Source organism: Xenopus tropicalis, chromosome 5 (assembly GCF_000004195.4).
Source record: "Xenopus tropicalis strain Nigerian chromosome 5, UCB_Xtro_10.0, whole genome shotgun sequence".
In the NCBI taxonomy this organism is placed as follows: Eukaryota; Metazoa; Chordata; class Amphibia; order Anura; family Pipidae; genus Xenopus; species Xenopus tropicalis.
This window is the reverse complement of record NC_030681.2, coordinates 90670180-90689992: the sequence shown is the minus strand read 5'-3', so window position 1 is coordinate 90689992 and position 19813 is coordinate 90670180. Positions and strand designations below refer to the sequence as shown.

The 19813-nt window shown below is 38.1% G+C and overlaps 1 protein-coding gene across 4 annotated transcripts in view; it reads left to right on the top strand.

Moving 5' to 3' along the window:
- senp6 (SUMO specific peptidase 6) overlaps positions 1-19813 on the top strand; it is a 44650-nt gene that overhangs the window by 14550 nt on the left and 10287 nt on the right. For all 4 annotated transcript variants that reach the window (XM_031901493.1, XM_031901492.1, XM_031901491.1 and 1 more), the window contains 8 exon segments: positions 465-843; positions 5406-5638; positions 7088-7255; positions 11725-11758; positions 12619-12810; positions 15528-15754; positions 16469-16572; positions 18661-18777. In XM_031901493.1, the coding sequence (XP_031757353.1) occupies positions 465-843; positions 5406-5638; positions 7088-7255; positions 11725-11758; positions 12619-12810; positions 15528-15754; positions 16469-16572; positions 18661-18777 (1454 nt within the window).

The following is a 19813-nucleotide window of genomic DNA, read 5'->3' as shown; positions in this document are numbered from 1 at the left end:
CTGACTGAGTCTAGATTTTAGTCAACTTTCCTAGCAATCAGAGCAGCTTAAAAAAAAAAAAAAAAAATACAAATCTACACACCTAAAAATATAAAACCAAAGCAAAGAACTAAAATACCACTCAGTGTGTTTATTTTTTTCATATAGCAGTCTTAACTATCAACACACTTCTTAAAGAAAAACTATACCCCCAGAATAATTACTTCACCAACATACAATTTATATCCTAAAAAGGGACCTATTAATTGGAGTATATTTGGTAAATACATTTGCCCTTGATAAAGTAGGGTCTTCTGTATAAGCTGCTTTATGCAATATATTTTTTTTAGTTGCTCATGTGTATAGGTTCCTTTTAAACATCTTTGTTTTCATAAGATCTATTATTATTTAAGAAAATAGCCATTTGTTATAGAAAAAAAACTTGCACTATATAATGCATTTAAATGTCATTTTTACTTCTATAGCTCATGAGACAAACTGAGGATCTGCAATTTTGTGCTTTGTGTGTAAAAGAAAACAAAAAGACTAAATGCCAAAGTATTGGAGGTTCTCAAAGACTTTGCAAGCAGCCCATTGCACTAAATGAACTCTCTCCCTTATCTCGGCCTTCTATTCATCAAATTGATGGAAGAACTGCCAACCTAGGATTTAAAGTTAAAACCTTCTATAGATCGTCATGTAACCAACAGACACCCAGTGACACTTTTTTGGAACACGAATCCCCTAGATTTCAGCAGTGTCCTGCAAATGGGAAATTTGGACTTGCTAATGAAGGAAATATTAGTAAAGCTACAAAAAACATGAGACTAAGAAGTACAGGACCGTCAGAACCTAATGACCCAAGTAAGTATTATTTTTACTTATTAATATAGTTATATAATAGTTATAGTTATATAAATAATATAAGTCTTCCACTTAAATGTCTTTGTCATCCATTGACGATTTAGTCATTTGTGGCAACATAATCCAGTTTGATTGCTTTTTTTTTCTAAAGATAAATATAAATTTGCTGAATCTTCAAAACAGCACTCACAGCATGGAGCTGCTGACAATACAATTTATCTGTAGGGTAAGCAGTGATCAAGGTATAACTTAAAAACTTCTATTCCACATTATATCCTACCCTTTTTTGATGTTGAAAATATGTTTTCCTTTTTATTTCAATGAAAATTGGTGAAAATAATGTATAATGTGTGAAAATAAACATCACAATTATTTGGTTTTGTTGCAAATTAAGTACAAATGCTATAATAACTGCCAAACTGATTTTATTCCCTAACTTGTAAATAAATACTTCAGGTAATATAAAATATTGGAATAACAAATTTTGTTGCATTTTGTTGTATTGTTGTCAGTGTTTTTAAAAAAGATGTAGCATAGAGACATGATTACTTCTGCATGACACATTTAACTTACCTTATTCCCAAAAGCATTGATTCGTAATTTATTTATTTGTGTATCTAAGTGATAGTCCTTTGGGACAAAACCTCTCGAGGAAGGATAAAGTTATTGCTGTTTCTGTTGATCTGTTACCTTATTTTTTTGTTAAAGATTTTTAGTCACTTTGTTATTCCTTGCTCGGGCAGTCCTGAAAAAGCATTGCTCTGTTTTTGGACCCTAAGAATGGATCAGGGATATCTCCTATAACCGGATCAAAGATGTTCATTACCTGACTGGGGTTATAGGAGATCTTTTCAGAATGCGTGAGTGCAGAGGACCCCTTGCTATAGTTTATACAGGGATACAGGAGCAGTGGCAAGTTCCTTGTTGTAGCTCCTACCCTTCCCAGCTACAGTTAGGTGATCACGGTGGTGGCTCATAAACAGGGATTGGTTAAGAAACAAATACTAATTTTTAACAGAGAAGTGTTGCAAATGGCAATATGCTGCTTGCCTGCATTTGTGTGACTAAATCTTATGCATACTATTCAATCCTAATAACAAAGAAGGAAACCCCCAGGTTCCGAGCATTCTGGATAAGAGGTCCCATACCTGTATACTAAACTTATCGCACCAACCTAAAGGTTTAGTATCTTTATAGTAGTAAAGATCCAGTACTTTAAAGTTACAGGGGGTCACCATACTAGAATCTGTTAAGTGTTGAGAAGCTAAGCTTATGGGTCATAGGAAGTTTTCAAGCAGAAAATGAGGTTTCTCTGTCATAGAGAGTGATGCTGCAGGGCATATTATTAATTTCTTATGCTAATTACACTAGTTTTAGAGCTGCCATGTACTTAAAATCTGTAGTATTTACTAATTAGCCTTATGTTGCATAGTTACATAGGGTTGAACCCAGAAGTTGCCCAATACTCCTCAATTTTATCATTAGCTTTCTTTGAGGTATTGTATCAAATGCTTTAGCAAAGTCTAATTAGATGACATTCACTGCCATTCCAGCATCGAGGTTCCTGCTCACCTCCTCATAAAAGGCAATTAAATTAGTCTGGCAAGATCTGTTATGCATGAAACCTAGCTGCAACACCCCTTTCCATCTCTATTTTAGCTTGCCTGATAGCTTTTTTGCATGCTTTATTTGCTTCCTGGTACGTGATGAAAGTTTCAGCTGTCCCAGCTAACTTGAATGCTTTAAAAGCATGTTTTTTTTTACCAACCTCAACACTTTTATTCAACCATAAAGGTTTTGCTTTGCGATGCCTCTCCTTACTTACAAAGGGAATATACTGACCTGTATACTTGCTAAGCAATGTTTTAAAGATATTCCATTTTCCTTCTGTTTAACCCTGTGAAAAGCCTTTCCCAATTGATACATTGCAGAGATACCCTTATATACTGGCAAAGTCTGCATGTATAAAATTTTGTGTTTTAGTTACACCCTTATAGAGCTGTCTCTGCAGCATTATCTCAAAGGAGACCATGTTATGATCACTGTTCCACATTTATATTCTATATATACAGTATATTTGACATTGTTCCCTAAGCTCAGTAATTGACACCAGCACAGAGCACATGCAGGGAATCGGCAGAGCACGATCTTCCCTGCTAAAGGCCTGTGGTTGCCTTGGGCTGGTACAAAAGCCCAAAATGTTGTGTACAACATTTCTATTATTTTTTCTATTCATTCTATTGTTTTTATTATTTTTACCATATTATATTACCGTACATGAAAGATTGTTGCATAGTCTTTTTATTATGCATTTATGCCGATATGCGTCAAATATCACCATACTTGTTTAAATTTGTCTGGGCTTTGCTTATGAATATAAATTAGGTATATCGCTGTTATATGATCTTTAAGAATGCCTTTTTAGGTTGTAGCTCAGGTTTTTTACATTTTAAATGTAAACAGAAAGACCACTTAACCACACCAGGTGCAATCATTCTGAAAAATAGATCCCGTATTGGTCTATTGTGTCAAATTATGCACTGAATACACGGCCACCATCTTACTTTCTAAGCCTGATGTCCTGCAGGGATATGATTGCTCGTCGCTAAATCTCTGTTACTGTAGGCGACTAATCTTCCTAAAATGCCTTTCTTCTGTCAACAAAATAAATCGCCAGTGGAAAGGCATAGGCGTCACTTTATTTTCCAAAGCCAGAGATTCACTTTGTTGCCGGTGGAAAGGCATTTCAGGGAGGTATGTTGCCCATGACAGCCGAGATTAGCGGGCGGCTAATTTCCCTCTTAGGACATAGCCAGCTACTTGTCGCAGCTACAAAATAGACAATAATGAAATTTGTCTTTATGTGTTTTAGTAGAGACCATTCTCAGTATTGTCTATAACAGGGTATTTTGTGGCATTATGTAGCCTTGATAAGTAGCTGGCTGCAGTTAGCTCCCTTAAATGGGTTTAATGAAGTTCATGCATGGATCTTTTTCTTCTGGACAGAAAGGATGAATGTCCCCTTGTTTGCTGTTCTGTGTGGACTGAGAAGTTTGTTCAAAATTGAACCTTCAGCATAGAGAGATTTCTTTTTATTTTAAAAAAAAGATACTAATCATGCTTAAACTAACTAAAATACTCTTAATTCAATACTTATCTGAGTGTATAATTAATCACATGACAAAATATAGTGCATTCAAATGAATACAATATATATATAAAATCATAATTAAACGCAGTTTCACAGGAAAGTAGCATGCAGATAATATTCTTTATCAGTTCCATGGGGTATTAGCATTTCCAATGGCCCTATCCACTTGTTTTTTAACAACTGTTTAGGCCTCAATTATCAACAGACAGGGTGCAAAGTGCAAAAATCAGGACAAGGCATAATTTTTCTGCACATTTTACTCTGCCTTTCTCCCTTGGTTGAATTGGCGTAGGTTTTTGTGCTTCATTTCAGAGCACAGAGACCTGCGGCAATCCACATGAGTGAGGTAGTTTGCGCTCCAGATCTTATGGATCTACCATAAGGTGCAGAGACCCAGAGCATAAATTCTTTGCGTATGAACATTAAGGAGTGCGCATTTGGGCCCTTATTGCTTTTGCATATCTGTTCCTGGTCTTGGTAAATGACCTCCCTATAAATCTCTAACTTGTTTGTCATTGTTTAGGTACCTCATCCATAAACTATACTCTAAGCTGTTATACCCCATGTCCAACTCTAGAAAATGGGATGTGACAGCCTGATCTATTTGCTTTTTTTTTCCCCCCGCACTGTTCCATAAGCCTTTTCCTGTGCTTGCATTCTAACTCACATATAATTACACACATGGGCATGCAGACAACGTTTGGCTAAACAGGTGTAATATTCTACTATTTTAGTATTTGAACTAGGGTTCTCTTTCAAGGGTGGTATACCGTCAAGTTTCCAACTGTTACAAATGCTTAAAAGGTAATATAATATTTCACTGTATAGGGATACTGTAGCTTTAAGGAAAGGCCAGTGGCATCCTGAGAAGTCATTGGTGTTTATGTCAAAAGCCCTTTTAATAAAGGCTTTTAAAATTATTACGTTTATTATGAAACTCGCCCATGTTGTCATTAACTCTGAGACAGTTTATCCCCAATTGCATCCACTTAGTAAGATAACAACCTAGTTTATTCTTGGGAATTCTTGCTTATTCCGTAGAGGTTCAGCCAGTAGGAAACCCTGAAAATCCAAGTTTCTACTGTATGCCATAGCTTTTGCATATGTAGAAGATGGTAGGTACTGTACTTTTTTTATGCACAAGTTATGTGACAGGCCCTATTTAATTTTTCAAGTGAACATGAATAGACTAACTATTAAGATAATGCCCCCTTTGTTTACCAGCCTATAATTTTTTTAGTATCATGTAGACATGTAGCCCTATGCCATGTATGTGCAGTAACAGGATAACCTATAATTATGTATGCGGTTTAAACTGATTAGTCAATTTTATTTAAGTTCTAATAATATGTTGCATGTTGTTGTGTGTGTGTGTGACGCTTGTAACTTTACTGTTTTGTTTCCATTGTAGTTGTACTGTCTAGTGATGATGAGGACAATGCTAGCACTGGAAGCACAAACCGAATAGAAAGCATATCGCCTCGGCCTGCTGATTCTGCATGCTCTTCACCTGCTCCCTCTTCAGGAAAAGTAGAAGCTGCCTTGAAGGAAAATAGTTTTATTTTGGAGCAAAAGTTTTGTAATAGCAACACTGATGCTGCAAATACCACTGCATTACCCCGAAAAGCAAAAATGAAAGATCAGGTATAGACACTAAAGTGTGACTTTACATGAGTCCGTCTACCAAAACCATAGAATACCACCCAATATTGCATACACCAAAATGTTAGGCACCCCCAAGTGACTTTGCCTTTCCTTCTCCTTTAAGAGCATGTCATCTCATCACCCTATTTAAAATGCAGTTTTTTTTTTTATATAAATATTTACATATAAAAGGGTTATTTATACAGGGAGTTGTACTACTCTAGGATTATGCATTCCTCGTCTTATGCTATACCAAGAATCCTACAAGCATGAGGGTTCAGTGGAAAATTAGCTCACTATAATGCCATGTTTCTTAACTATGAATCCTCACCATACTTTTACTTGCAAAAGTTAGAGGATCCAAGCAGTTATATTTGCCCAGCCCCAAAGTTAAGAAAAAAGACACTATATGCAAAAAACAAATTATTATAAAATAATGTTTAAATGATTAAAGTGACTTTAATCGCGTACCCCTTACCCCGGGCTGGTGCCCCTGTAAGCAGAGAACAGCACCAGCCCGGGGTACCTGGAGCGCAGCGCTTCCTCCTTCCTGCTTCCTTTCTGAAAATGCCAGCGGTCGGCGCATGCGCAGTACAGTTAAAAGCCGACTTTTCTGTTAAAAGTTCGGCTTTTCACTCTACTGCACATGTGCTCGCAGGGAACCTGGAAGGAGGAAGCGATCGCTGCTACCCCGGGCTGGTGCTGTTTTCTCTGTACAGGGGCACCAGCCCGGGGTACGGGGTAAGCGATTAAAGTCACTTGGGGGTGCCTAATATTTTGGCACCCCCAAGTGACTTTACCTTTCTTTCTCCTTAAACAAGCTCTTACGTTCGTGCTTCAGTCTCCTCTGAGCCACACTTTCTTGTTAAAATTGGAAAATAGTTGCTCTGGTTTAAGAGGTTTTTTTTCAGCTTGCTTTGCTTTGTTTGCCTCTCTGCTTTTCGGTTTGGGAAGAGGGTGTGTGAGGGCAGTATAATTTCCTCAGTGTCATTTATTTCTCTAAGAAATAAAAAAATTTTGTGGTCCTAGGAAGATTTATGGCTCACTTAGGTGCTGGGTTCACTGCTCGCAGCTCTTACAGAAATATATTGCGCAGAGGAATAATACAAGGCAGGATGAAAATCCTCTGTAATGCCGGAGCAACTAACTTCTGGTTTTGAGAGAGTACAGCTAGGAGGAGAGCACCCTTATAAGAGCTTGTTAAGTGCATGTTGCCCCATCATTGAGCATAAAATAAGTGTTACTGTAACTCATCTGCAGACAGAACTTTAAAGTAGATGATCTGTATAAAATATCATGCATGGCCTGTGTTGCAACATTCCTACATCTCCATGTAACAGTTGGTTATGATTTAATCTGAGATATTCTCATTTTATAAGTATACATAAGTAACAGAGGTTGTTTATTGTCAAGCAACAGATAATACATTTTCTCAAATTTCATCAACAGTTTGGTAATGCAGTCACCAGTACGCCTGTTAAAAGACGCAAAGTTTTGACTCTGGAGACACCACCTGATCCTGCACTAGAACCCTATCCAAACTGTGAAAGTCTTATCCTGAACTGCCGAAGTGTACGGATAGGGTCATTTTATAGAGAAGCAATAGAGCACGTTGTGGTGAGTGTATTTTTTGTCACAGCTGTATTTATATGCTCTAATTCCATTGTTTCAGAAATGTTATTCCTTGTGGCATCAATTCTAGTGTTTTTTGTTTGTTTTGATCCACAATACACAGCAATTCCTGTCCCTATCTTCCAGCCCCACCACAACTCGCCCTGCATTCCAGCTAGTGAACCCCACCTCCCAATAAGTTTTGTAATAATCTACCTTGGTTGGGTAGTCATTGCTGGGCAAATGCTATGGACACTCAAGGCAATCACCGGCCCTCTCACACATCTCTTACTTGGTGACTCCTGCACCCCACCTTTCCATGATCAGTGGCCTCCTGACTGCAAGAGGTACAGAAGCACTGGAACTAGGGGCAGGCAGGCAGGCACAAGAGTTATGTAATACACCCCTACCTTTGCTACCTGTTTCAGCTACTGATATTTGCAAAAGAGGAATGCTAACGGGAATATGTAAAGGCTTGTGTCAACTTGGTCGTAGTCTACTTTGAGATAATGCTGCAGAGACAGCTCTATAAGGGAGTAACTAAAACACATGAAGACTTTTCCAGTATAAGGGCATCTCTGCAATGTGTCAACTGGGAAAGGCTTTTCATAGGGTTAGACACAGAAGGAAAATGGAACATCTTTAAAACATTGCTTTGCAGCTATACACAACAGTATATTCCCCTTGTAAGCAAGGAGAGACGTCACAAAGCAAAACCTTTATGGCTGAATAAAAGTGTTAGTGTCGAGGTTGGTAAGAAAACGTGCTTTTAAAGCATCCAAGTTAGCTGGGACAGCAGAAACTTTCATTAGGTACAAGGAACCAAATAAAGCATGCAAAAAAGCTATCAGGCAAGCTAAAATAGAGATGGAAAGGGATATTGCAGCTAGGAGTAAAAAGAATCCAAAATTATTTTTTAATTATGTGAATAGTAAAAAAATGAAGCAAGAAGGGGTGGGAACCTTATTATCACGAAGGGGTAAGCTGGTTGATGAAAACGGGGAAAAAGCAGAAATTTTGAACTCTTATTTTTCATCTGTCGATACATCTGAGGAACCAGCTAATGAAGGCTTCCCTTATAATATGCCCAGTTCTAGTAATTTAGCTACTGACGCATGGGTCACTCAGGAGGAAATTCAAGAGAGACTTGAACATGTAAAGGTAAACAAAGGTCCAGGACCGGATGGGATTCAACCCAGGGTATTAAATGAGCTGTGCGCTGTGATTGCCAAGCCTCTTCACATAATTTTTCAGGATTCGTTGAGGTCTGGCATGGTGCTGAGAGACTGGCCTGAAAACTATATGCCTGTTAGTCTGACATCAGGAGTGGGAAAGCTTTTGGAAGGGGTAATAAGGGATAGGGTACTTGAATACATTGCAGTTCACAATATTATAAGTTTGTGCCAGCATGGTTTTATGCGTAACAGATCTTTCCAGACTAATTTAGTCACCTTTTATGAGGAGGTGAGCAGGAACCTTGATGCTGGAATGGTAGTTGATGTCATCTACTTGGACTTTGCTAAAGCCTTTGATACAGTACCTCACAGAAGGTTAATGATCAAATTGAGGAATATTGGCCTAGAACATAATATTTGTAATTGGATAGAGAACTGGCTGAAGGATAGATTACAAAGAGTGGTGGTAAATGGGACATTTTCTAATTGGACCAATGTTAGTGGAGTACCGCAGGGGTCAGTCCTTGGTCCTTTACTTTTTAACTTGTTTATTAATGACCTGGAGGTGGGCATAGACAGTACTGTTTCTATTTTTCCTGATGACACTAAATTGTGCAAAACTATAAGTTCCATGCAGGATGCTGCCACTTTGCCGAGCGATTTGACAAAATTGGAAAACTGGGCAGCAAACTGGAAAATGAGGTTCAATGTTGACAAATGCAAAGTTATGCACTTTGGTAGAAATAATATAAACGCAAACTATCTACTGAATGGTAGTTTGTTGGTGGTATCCTTAATGGAGAAGGATCTAGGTGTTTTTGTAGATAACAAGTTGTCTAATTCCAGGCAGTGTCATTCTGTGGCTACTAAAGCAAATAAAGTGCTGTCTTTTATAAAAAAAAAAAAAAAAAAAAAAAAAAAAGGGCATTGACTCAAGGGATGAAAACATAATTTTGCCTCTTTATAGGTCCCTGGTAAGGCCTCACCTTGAGTATGCGGTGCAGTTTTGGGCTCCAGTCCTTAAGAAGGATATTAATGAGCTGGAGAGAGTGCATAGACTGCAACTAAACTGGTAAAGGGGATGGAAGATTTAAGCTAGTTAGACTGTCGAGGTTGGGGTTGTTTTCTCTGGCAAAGAGGCGCTTGCGAGGGCACATGGTTACTCTGTACAAGTACATTAGAGGAGAATATAGGCAGATGGGGGATGTTCTTTTTTCCCATAAAAACAATCAAGGCACCAGTTTATGTATATAAGTGTATAGGATGTGTGTGCTGGGTTTACTTGGATGGGTTGAACTTGATGGACTATGGTCTTTTTTTTTTTTTCAACCCTATGTAACTATGTAACTTGGTTGTGACAAAGTGGCATTGCTCCTGGCAGTCTTGGGTTTCCTTTAAGACTAATAGCTGTGCTGTTTACATAATAAAACAAAAAAAAAGCTAAACCACGGTAGATATAAAATGTTAATTTAAGAAAATATTAAATGCCAAGGGATAGTGCACAAGGAATAGTCTGAGAACTATATAAGCATGCATATGAAATTATTCAAGTTTCTTTCCTTTAGACCAGGCTTATCAAGCTCAACTGATGGCCAAACAGAGTGGTTTAAACTTAGTGAAGGCCACAGCTATTATAAAGGTGGGCTGCATATATACATGGCAAAACTGTTAGTGAAGATGGGGCAAACTAACCATTTTTACTTTTTTTAAGTTCACTTTACTTTCACTTGATTATGTTATAGTTCTGTAATTTTAACTATATAAACTCTCCAAAGCATTATCAAAACTGATAACAATATAACAAAAATGGTAAAAAGAGGGATACTGTGCAGATTCCCTATTACAGAAGCCCTTTCTAGATTAACCTGTATCCCAAGATTTTCTGAGCTTTCTTGATTGGTGACGTTGGGCTGACTCACTTTTTTTGCAGTTGCAGGATGCACATATGCTTATCTAGGTCAGTGTTTTTCAACCTTTTTTGGGCAAAGGCACACTTGTTTCATGAAAAAAATCACGAGGCACACCACCATTAGAAAATGTTAAAAAATTTAACTCTGTGCCCAGCAGCAGTGCCCCCCTAGTACACTGGTGCCCAGCAGCAGTGCCCCCCTAGTACATTGGTGCCAAGAGCAGTGCCCCCCTAGTACATTGGTGCCCAGCAGCAGTGCCCCCCTAGTACATTGGTGCCCAGCAGCAGTGCCCCCCTAGTACATTGGTGCCAAGAGCAGTGCCCCCCTAGTACATTGGTGCCAAGAGCAGTGCCCCCCTAGTACATTGGTGCCCAGCAGCAGTGCCCCCCAGTACATTGGTGCCAAGAGCCAGCCCCCCTAGTACATTGGTGCCCAGCAGCAGTGCCCCCATAAGTCAGTGTGCCCCGTGGCCCCCCCCTAATACATTGGTGCCCAGCAGCATTTTACTTCTGCTCTTCGGCGGCTTCAGCAGCATCTTACCCTCACGCGCGCCGCCTCTGCACTTCTGCCTACACGCGACCGCACACAGGCCCTTTTATAACGTTGCGCCCTGTGCGTACTGACGTCACCCGTACACACGGGGCGCAACCAATGACAGGGCCCGGATTTTATTAAAGGGGGCCCGAGCTACTAAGAAAAACTGTAGCATCGCCGGGCCCCCTTTGAAAGTAAAAATTGCGGCCCTGCCTACGGCACACCAGGCAACATCTCTGCCGCGGAACAGCGGTTGAAAAACGCTGATCTAGGTAAACGTACTGCCACCGGGTGGGGTGTTTCATCTAGCACCTTCTTGGAGCCTCTCTGAGAAGTAACGCAGCTTCCAGTACATATTCATATTTTACTGCAAGTGAGGGCTAAGTGGAACACTATGCACATGTGCCAGTATTAAACTGCCCCCTGACCCAAGCATGTTACAGAATCTTGTGTGCTCTCACACAAGTAAATAAAATTGATTATGAGAGTGCTTACAAATGCTTTTGAATGCACATGCATTGTCTTCTGCACATGCTCCCAGGTCTTGGTATTCATGAAGATGTGGTGGATTATGAGTATTTCTATTAGCCTATTAGTAATGAGGCTTATGATCTGAAAAAGGGCTTGAAATAGAGGGAATTTAAAGGTACAATTACACCACTGGAGGTATGCCTGTGAAAGGAGATTAACTCTTTATTAGACTTTCCTTGTCCTTTAATCTGTATCCCACTAGGAAGCTGGATGCAGAGGCTGTACCTGATATTTGCTTCTGTACTGGATGCTTATATTTTGTTGCAAAGTGTGTTTGTTAGATAAGATCAGCTATATACATAAGTGCTTTTTTTTCTCTTTACAGTTATCTATGGACTTTATAGCGATAAAATGGGAAGGTATGTGCTTTTTTTTAAAAAATTTTATAGGTGTGCAATTTATTGTATGCCAGATTTTTTTTACACTATTCTGTATCTGGTGTTGTCCAGCAAAATTTGGTGGTAAAGTTTGCCTTCATTTCAGCAAAATGGTGTAAAATATTGTGGGAAAAGTTTAATGCAACTTTTACACAAATTTCTTCCCAGTTTATACTAAAGATAATGATGCAGCTTTATAAATATTTATGCTTTTATATTATGTTCTCTGGCATTAAAGTAAAAAATGCTTGACAGTACAGGTATGGGACCTGTTATCCAAAATGCTTGGGACTTGGGGTTTTCCTGATAAGGGGTCTTTCCATATTTTGGATTTCCATGCCTTAAGTTGACAATAAAAATCATTGAAGAACTCTCGAGTTTACTGTTACATGTAGTCAACTTTATGTACAGTGTTTGCCACAAGGTGGCACTTTCTTACATTTCGCTGATATGGATTATGGTGCAATGATTAAACTGCAAAGCAATATAGTAATTTAGTTTAAAAACAGACACACATCTATCGAGATAAACCTTTTCCTCTTGCCTAACTGCTAGTCGATGCAGAGGAACGCACAAACATAATCTGCAGCCTCTATGAAATGCTTCCTTGGGAAAAATGATTCCTTCCTTTTGGAAACTTTGTATCTTTAGAAATAACTTTATATTTCAGAAGGTACAGAGTTAGGAGTATTTCGAAATTTAAATGTGAATGGAATGGGGAAAAAAGGGGGGAGGGGGTTCAGGGTGTGCAAGTAAGAACCTATGCTGCTTTAGCCACCATTGCAAATGTGTGTGTATTTTTAATCTAAGGCACATTTATGTTTTAAACTTTCTGTTTGCAGTTCTTCCTGAAAATGGTGGCTCTCAAGAACTAGTTCTAAAAACATCTGAACTTACAAAGTCTGAGTGGTGTGCAGTTCGTAAGCTCCCTGTTGTCTTCTTTCAAACTGTACCTGCTGCTTGTCAAAGCCTACGATCCCATCTTAAATTAAGTAGAGAAAATGGTACTGGATGGTATGACTGCAGAGCAGCAAGTAAGTATGGTTATCATTTGCTATGAAATTATCACTTTCTTTTTGTGAGTGCAGATAGTGTTTTTTGGTTTCACAACTAACTATGGAGTTGAAATTGACGGCTCGTGGTTTTCTCTACCAGAGTATTTCAGCTAGTGGAGAAGGGCCTAAAACCACCTCCCTATCAACTTCCATTCACTGAAGATGCAGATCAAGAGCCTTTGGCTTGAAAATTGCCAGTATTAGCATTGTTGTGAGCTTCCCATTCCAGTGAATGTGAAGAGGCAGATGGCTTTATGGACTACTCTACCACCTGAAATATGTCAGTGGGGCGATCGGCCTGTGTACAATAAATTGTAGGTACGCATATTGCCTAATTTGTATGCAAGGTATTTTAGACCACCTTTGATTACCATTGAGACAGAAGTTAGAATTTATTTTAAAATGCACTTTTCAGTCCAAGAACATTCAGTAATAGTGCCTTCATTAGTCAGCCTTCATTAATCAGCCTTCATTAGTCAATAGGAGGTGGCAGGGGTAGTTTCAGTTATTTGTCCATTTTATCAGGTTTGTTCCAGATTACCTTGCATACATTAGACATTAAGGCAGTAATAGGTATTAAAGGGAAAGTGTACCATTGAACATTGCATGTCTCTATACAAAAATGTAAAACACTGTTTAATCTAAATAAACCATTTTAATAGTAGTGTGTACAATTAGGTGTCCTTAATATAAAACTATCATTAACTATCAGTAAAACACTGGTTCATCTAAATAAACCATTAACATAAAGGGCCACCCTCTGTTTCAATGGATTCATGAATAAAGATTGATCGCTTCTTAAAGAATAAGTAAGCCTTTTTTTTTTTTTTTTTTTAATGAGTAAAATTACTCTAAACAGCCTCCAGAATTACCTACATTTGTCCCAGCATTCTCTCTGACCTGGTTCCTCAGTCAGAAGGTATTCTTTTTCTTTGCTTCCTTGTGCAGAGTTAAGCCCCGCCCCCACTTCCTGTTCAGTTCTCTCTTCAATTCAACAAGGTTGTTGGAGTGGAGAGCCTTCTGAGCATGCCTGGAGGCAGCAGGAGCCAGTCTGTGCATTTTTATTTTTTGTTTTTATGAGAAAAAAAAAGGTTTACTTATTCTTTAAAATATCCTTGTGGCGGTTCCTAAGTCTTCCTGATCTTTTTTTTTCTGAAAGCATGTGCATTACTGTATGTGTCAATTTACTAGATGCCTTAATCCTTTTCCAAGGGAACTATACCTCCTAATGCTTCTTTGCTTAGGTCTTTAGCTCAGACTCTTTTCAAAATAAATTAATTGTTCTGACAACTGGCAGGCCAAGCAAAACAGCAAGATGGTACTGCTGTGTGACTTTAAAAAAATACTGTCATGGGAAACATGTTTTTTCCAAATGCATCAGTTAATAGTGCTTCTCCAGTAGTGATGCACAGAATCAACTATTTTGGGATTCTGTCAAACCCCAAATCATTCATAAAAGATTTGGGCAAATACTGAACTAAATCCTAATTTGCATATGCAGACTAAGGCATAGAAGGCATAAAAAGAACCGCACGTGCTGCGAAAAATTTGTAACTTTCCTGTTTATGTGGCACAAGTCACGGCCATGTGACTTGTGCTCTAATAAACTTTAGTCACACTTTACTGCTGTGCTACAAGTTGGAGTGATATCACTCACTCCCTTTCCCCCCCAGCAACCAGCAGAACAATGGGAAGGTACCAAGATAGCAAGAATACTAAAAATTATATCTATCAGAATAGCACTCAATAGTAAGAAATCCAAGTCCGGCTTGGGACTCCTCCAGTTACATGGGAGTAGGAGAAACAATAGGTTATCAGAAAGCAGTTCTAATGTGCAGCGCTGGCTCTTTCTGAAAGCTCAGAATCACAGATGGCTGCCTACACACCAAGTTAAAAAAAAATACATTTGTTGAATCAGGAATAACATTTTAAATGGAAGAGTTAATTATTTGCTATGTAAACTTTGTAATTTAGAAATAAAAAAGTACATAATAAAAATCATGACCGAATCTCTAACTTCTTAAACGGAGGAAGTATCATGAGAACAAACATTCAGTTTAAGCTTCATCTCATGAAAATAAGAGGCTTTCTAGATATAATCGGTTAAACATTTGGGCACTGAAATAATCACATTAATGTTACTCATTATACTATCCCCCTTTTAGCATTCTGCCTTTTAACATGCTGGCTTTGCAAGTTTTTGATTTTTTTTTTTATGAACAGTTAATTTTAATGCATCATTAGTCCTTGCTTCCTTTGCGTAAATTATGTATTTGGCTAATTGTCCTTTAAAAATGACTAATGCGTAATCTATTACTCTATTATTTCAGATGCAGTACAGAATTTTAATTGATCAAAATGTGTTCTATTTCCATGAGATCAAACTTACGTTAAACATTTGATTTCATGACAGTTCCCCCTTGATCGATCCCCAGTTGTGATACCTTAGTTGGTAGATTGATGCTTTGCTTCTTTGTTTCAGATGATTTATACTGAGGTGAATTTTTAAAATGTGCATGTTACTGTTGAAACCTAAGTCTGTTTGCCTTGGGCTACCTTATTCCAGAAAACGCCACAGTGACAGCTGGAACAGTGCATTCAGTTCACTGAAATAGGATATAAATAAGAAACCTGTCAAGAATTATATTTCTCTAGCAACTGTCCCTGTATTTCTTACCTATTTATTTTGTCCCTAGATCTGGAAGAACAGTTCATCGTTTTAATCTTTGAAAATGCTCCAGACATGCAAGCAACTGCAGTGTTAGAAAAAATTCTGTACACTATAGGTAAAAAAAATGGTATGCCAAACTTTTTCATTAAAATTCCATTTGAAGATGCCAATGGCAGGCTTGTTGCTTTTACAAAAAGCAGTGAAGACATTCCAATGCTGGGTTCAACACAGAAGGAGAACTTAAAGAAAAATGTAATTACTTTTTTTATCAGTTCTGAAATGTTGCTTTTGTGTATGCCTTTTACCTGAACTTTAATTTTATGGTTTAAGTCTAACAAAGAAAGTAAAATGTCTCATTGTCTATCCTATAAATTGCAAGAACATGAATATGGGATCTATTATAAAGATTTCTTGGGATGGGGATTTTGGGATAACATGTCTCTCCATAATATGGAGCACCATGCGGTTAGGCTACTGGGATATTTAAACGTTAAAAGTTCTTTAGTAGTATTTCTTTGTCATCAGTCCTGTGCAAGCTTTTATGGATGATAGATCCCATCTGTCAACCAGTCTTCAAAATAGTGCAGAAATGAAAAGAATACAATTTAAAAGGAAAGATCACTTAAGGAAGTGTGTTTCTCACATGTCCACATGTTATATTTTCTAATAAACATTTGGCTTACGAATTGTCCCTAGTAGGAAAGACTTGTTAACCCCTCACTCCGCTACTTTAAATTGCCTGTATAGTTTTCGATTACCTCTAGGAAACCCATTCAGTAACTCCTTATAGATAGTGCCCTGGTTGGAATTGAACCTTGAGCTCATCAAGGCAATACTGCTAACATCTGTGGCAATGTGCTGATCATTAAACATTTTATATTTTTAACAATATTTTATTTTTAGAGAAATATGTTATTGTAAAAGCAGGAAGTTTAAATTATTGAAAATAAAATTGTATATATACAGGTTGGAACAGAAACACGGATGAAATTAAGAAACTCTTCTCAGCTTCAATTTTTTGGGGATGATGAAGGAGACACCCATACAGTGTTTGTAGGGCCAGTTGAAAAGTAAGTAATTTCTTGCCATATTTATTATTTACAATGTAACTTTGTAGTGTGGTAATCTGTATCTGTGTGAACTGTTATCCACTCATTTATCTTATGTGCCTCCAATTTTTAAGTAGCTCAGGAGGTGGGACCTTAATTCCCCAAATCATCCCGCATTTACCTCTGTAGAAATCAATTAAGAAAATATAGCTGACAGCATGATGACGTCCTTTTGCATTTGTCATAATATAAATTATCCATGGCAGCTTTTATTGTCCCTGACATCAGACAGTGTATGCCACGTAACATGACTAAGTTGACAACCTCCATTGTCACAAACAGATGCCGCCTGCTGCCCTGGCCAAGTTAGTATTTTACAATGGCATGTTTTTCTTAAGTATAAGTTCTGGCAAATGCTAATTGCTTCTGTATCCAACTTTTGAATTTTCTGTATTGTAATTGCATATAAGTAAAAATATACCATGCATAATTCATAGTTAAGAAACTGTTATACTCTGTATTAGTATGCTTTGTTTCTTTATCCTCGGATAGTCTGGGAAGTATGAGTAGATGTTTTGTGTGCAGAAGAGACATTCACTTGTCTCCTGTATGCATCCCTGGTGGCCATAGACTGACTGCACTAAGATGAATGCATATATAGAAGTAAGCTGTATGGTTGTACCCACTCACATACAAATATAGAGAGACCCTAATGCTGACTCACATAAATCGCTTATCCCATAGCAGGCAAAAATATATGAGGGTTAAGTTCATGACATTTATAAAAAAATATTCTTATGAATATGTATATGATTTTATATAAAACATATATTATTAAAGGACATGTAAACCCCACACACACAAATTTATTCAGTTAACAGCCTCTTGAAATATTTCAATACCCTGCCACTCTGGTTGTCAAGAGGTTAATAAGTAAGGCTGCAAGCTCCTTAATCACTTAGATTTCCGTCTCCTCCTGAAACCCACTCAGCCCCCTCTCTCAGGAATTTGCTTTGGCTGTTGGCTTGTGGGCATGCTCAGTTGTTCTAAGCTCAGATTACAAATACGCCCTCTAGTCTAGCAGGCAGTGAAGAGATGGCATTGCCGGTTCCCATAGAAACTCAGCTCTAGCTGTCTGCTTCAGTTTTTTTCTTCTGAGCTCAGCTTTACCATTACAGTGCTCAAACAAAGCACAGACAGTTCTGCCTGTGTGAGCATGTATTCTTGATGAAATGTATGCCGAATAAGGGTCTGTGTGTGTATGCTGTTTGCAGATTTGAATGTATCTGATTATGTATCTGATTATGTATCAGATGAAAAATGGCCTCCGGGTGAAAGCTGCTATTTGGAAAATGTGATGGTGCTGGCAAGAGGAGGGGATACATGCAGTACAAATGATGCCATTTGGGTGGGGGGATGTGCCCAACTGATATACATTGTAGGCAAATGTAGGCTTTACATGTCCTTTAAAGACTGATATACAATCAGTCTCTGTGTGTCTACACCTGGGCTAACATGATGGCTTCGGGTACAGGCACATCAGAAATGAGTGTAGGGGTGGATTCTTTGCCTGCGTTTATCTGCCCGTGTGGCATTGGCCTAACAGTTGAATATTCTTACCTTCAAGATGAATGCTTGACCAATATGTCATGGAAAAAGTATTTAGGAGCTGTAATTTTGCAGATGCAAATAGATAAAATTGACTGAGTTTTTCCAGATTGCATCACTCATCTTACCACTTGTCAGACTGATGGAATATTCATGTATAGAAATATTACAATTGTAACTATTGTTGTCATTTGCCTTAAAAATTGTAAAATGGAAGGCTGTTTTGTTACTAATTACAAACCAAGCAATTTATAGAGCAAAGCACCAGAGTATTTGCGTTTTGCAAATTCTGGATTGAAAAGCTCTGGATTAGATATTCAGTGTCATCCAGTGTAAGAATGCAGAAAGCCAACACAGTAAGTAGCAGGTGCTGTTGAAGCAGGTTTGACAATCATCCACCTGTTATGGCAGTTTTCTTACATTTCAGTGAATACTGGCAATTATTTTTTTGGTGGGATGTTAATTTTGCTGTAATCAATTTACTTATTTTTTTCATTTAAGGCTGTTTGTTTATCCACCTCCTCCTGCTAAAGGTGGAATCTCTGTGACTAATGAAGATCTCCATTGTCTTAATGAAGGGGAGTTTTTAAACGATGTAATAATAGATTTCTATTTAAAGTAAGTTTATTATGTTTTATTATAAAATACATTGTTTTTCCATTTGCTGCTGAAAAATCATAGGAGTTTATAATAGAATTAATTTTTATTCATATTTGTTTTTAATCCCTTTATTATTTTATTGTATTTAGTAGTATTATACTCAGCATTTTGAAGCCATGGAATAATAGTGGCATAAAAGGAGAAGGAAAGGTAAAAACGAAGTAAGCTTTATCAGAAAGGTCTTAAAGGACAAGGAAAGTCTAAGTCACTTGGGGGTGCCAAAATGTTAGGCACCCCCAAGTGACTTAAATCTCTTACCTTGTACCCCGGGCTGGTGCCGCTGTTAGGAGAAAACAGCACCAGCCCAGGGTACCTGTCGCGAGCGCTTCCTTCTTCCCTATTCGCGCTGCTGGCAAATGTCCGGGACAGGCGCATGCGCAGTAGAGTGGAACGCTGACTTCTCTGTTCAAAGTTCGGCTTTTCACTCTACTGCGCATGCGCGTGCAGCGAACAAGGACGAAGGAAGCGATCACTGCTACCCTGGGCTGGTGCTGTTTTCTCCGTACAGGGGCACCAACCCGGGCTAAAAGGTAAGCGATTTAAGTCACTTGGGGGTGCCTAACATTTTGGCACCCCCAAGTGTCTTAGACTTTCCTTCTCCTTTAAGTAAATACAGCCATACGCACTCACAGAAAAGCTGCACTGAGTCCTCTATCAAAAGAAAAACAGTGTTTCTTGTCCTCTTTTGTGTAAACGTGTTCTTTTAATTTAAAGGACAAGCTTTAGTTGAACTTTAACTACTATACAGGTATGGGACCTGTTATTCAGAATGCTCTGGACCTGGGGTTTTCCAGATAAGGGGTCTTTCTGTAATTATGATCACAATAATTATAGCTTAATAAAAGATTATTTAAACATGAATTAAACCCAATAGAATTATATTATCTCCAATAGGGATGCTCCTAGGGTGATACACAAGGAGATTATTCGCCCCCATATTAATCTTCGCTAATGGTGGCAACTAATACTTTTATATCAAGGGCACTGTAAATCA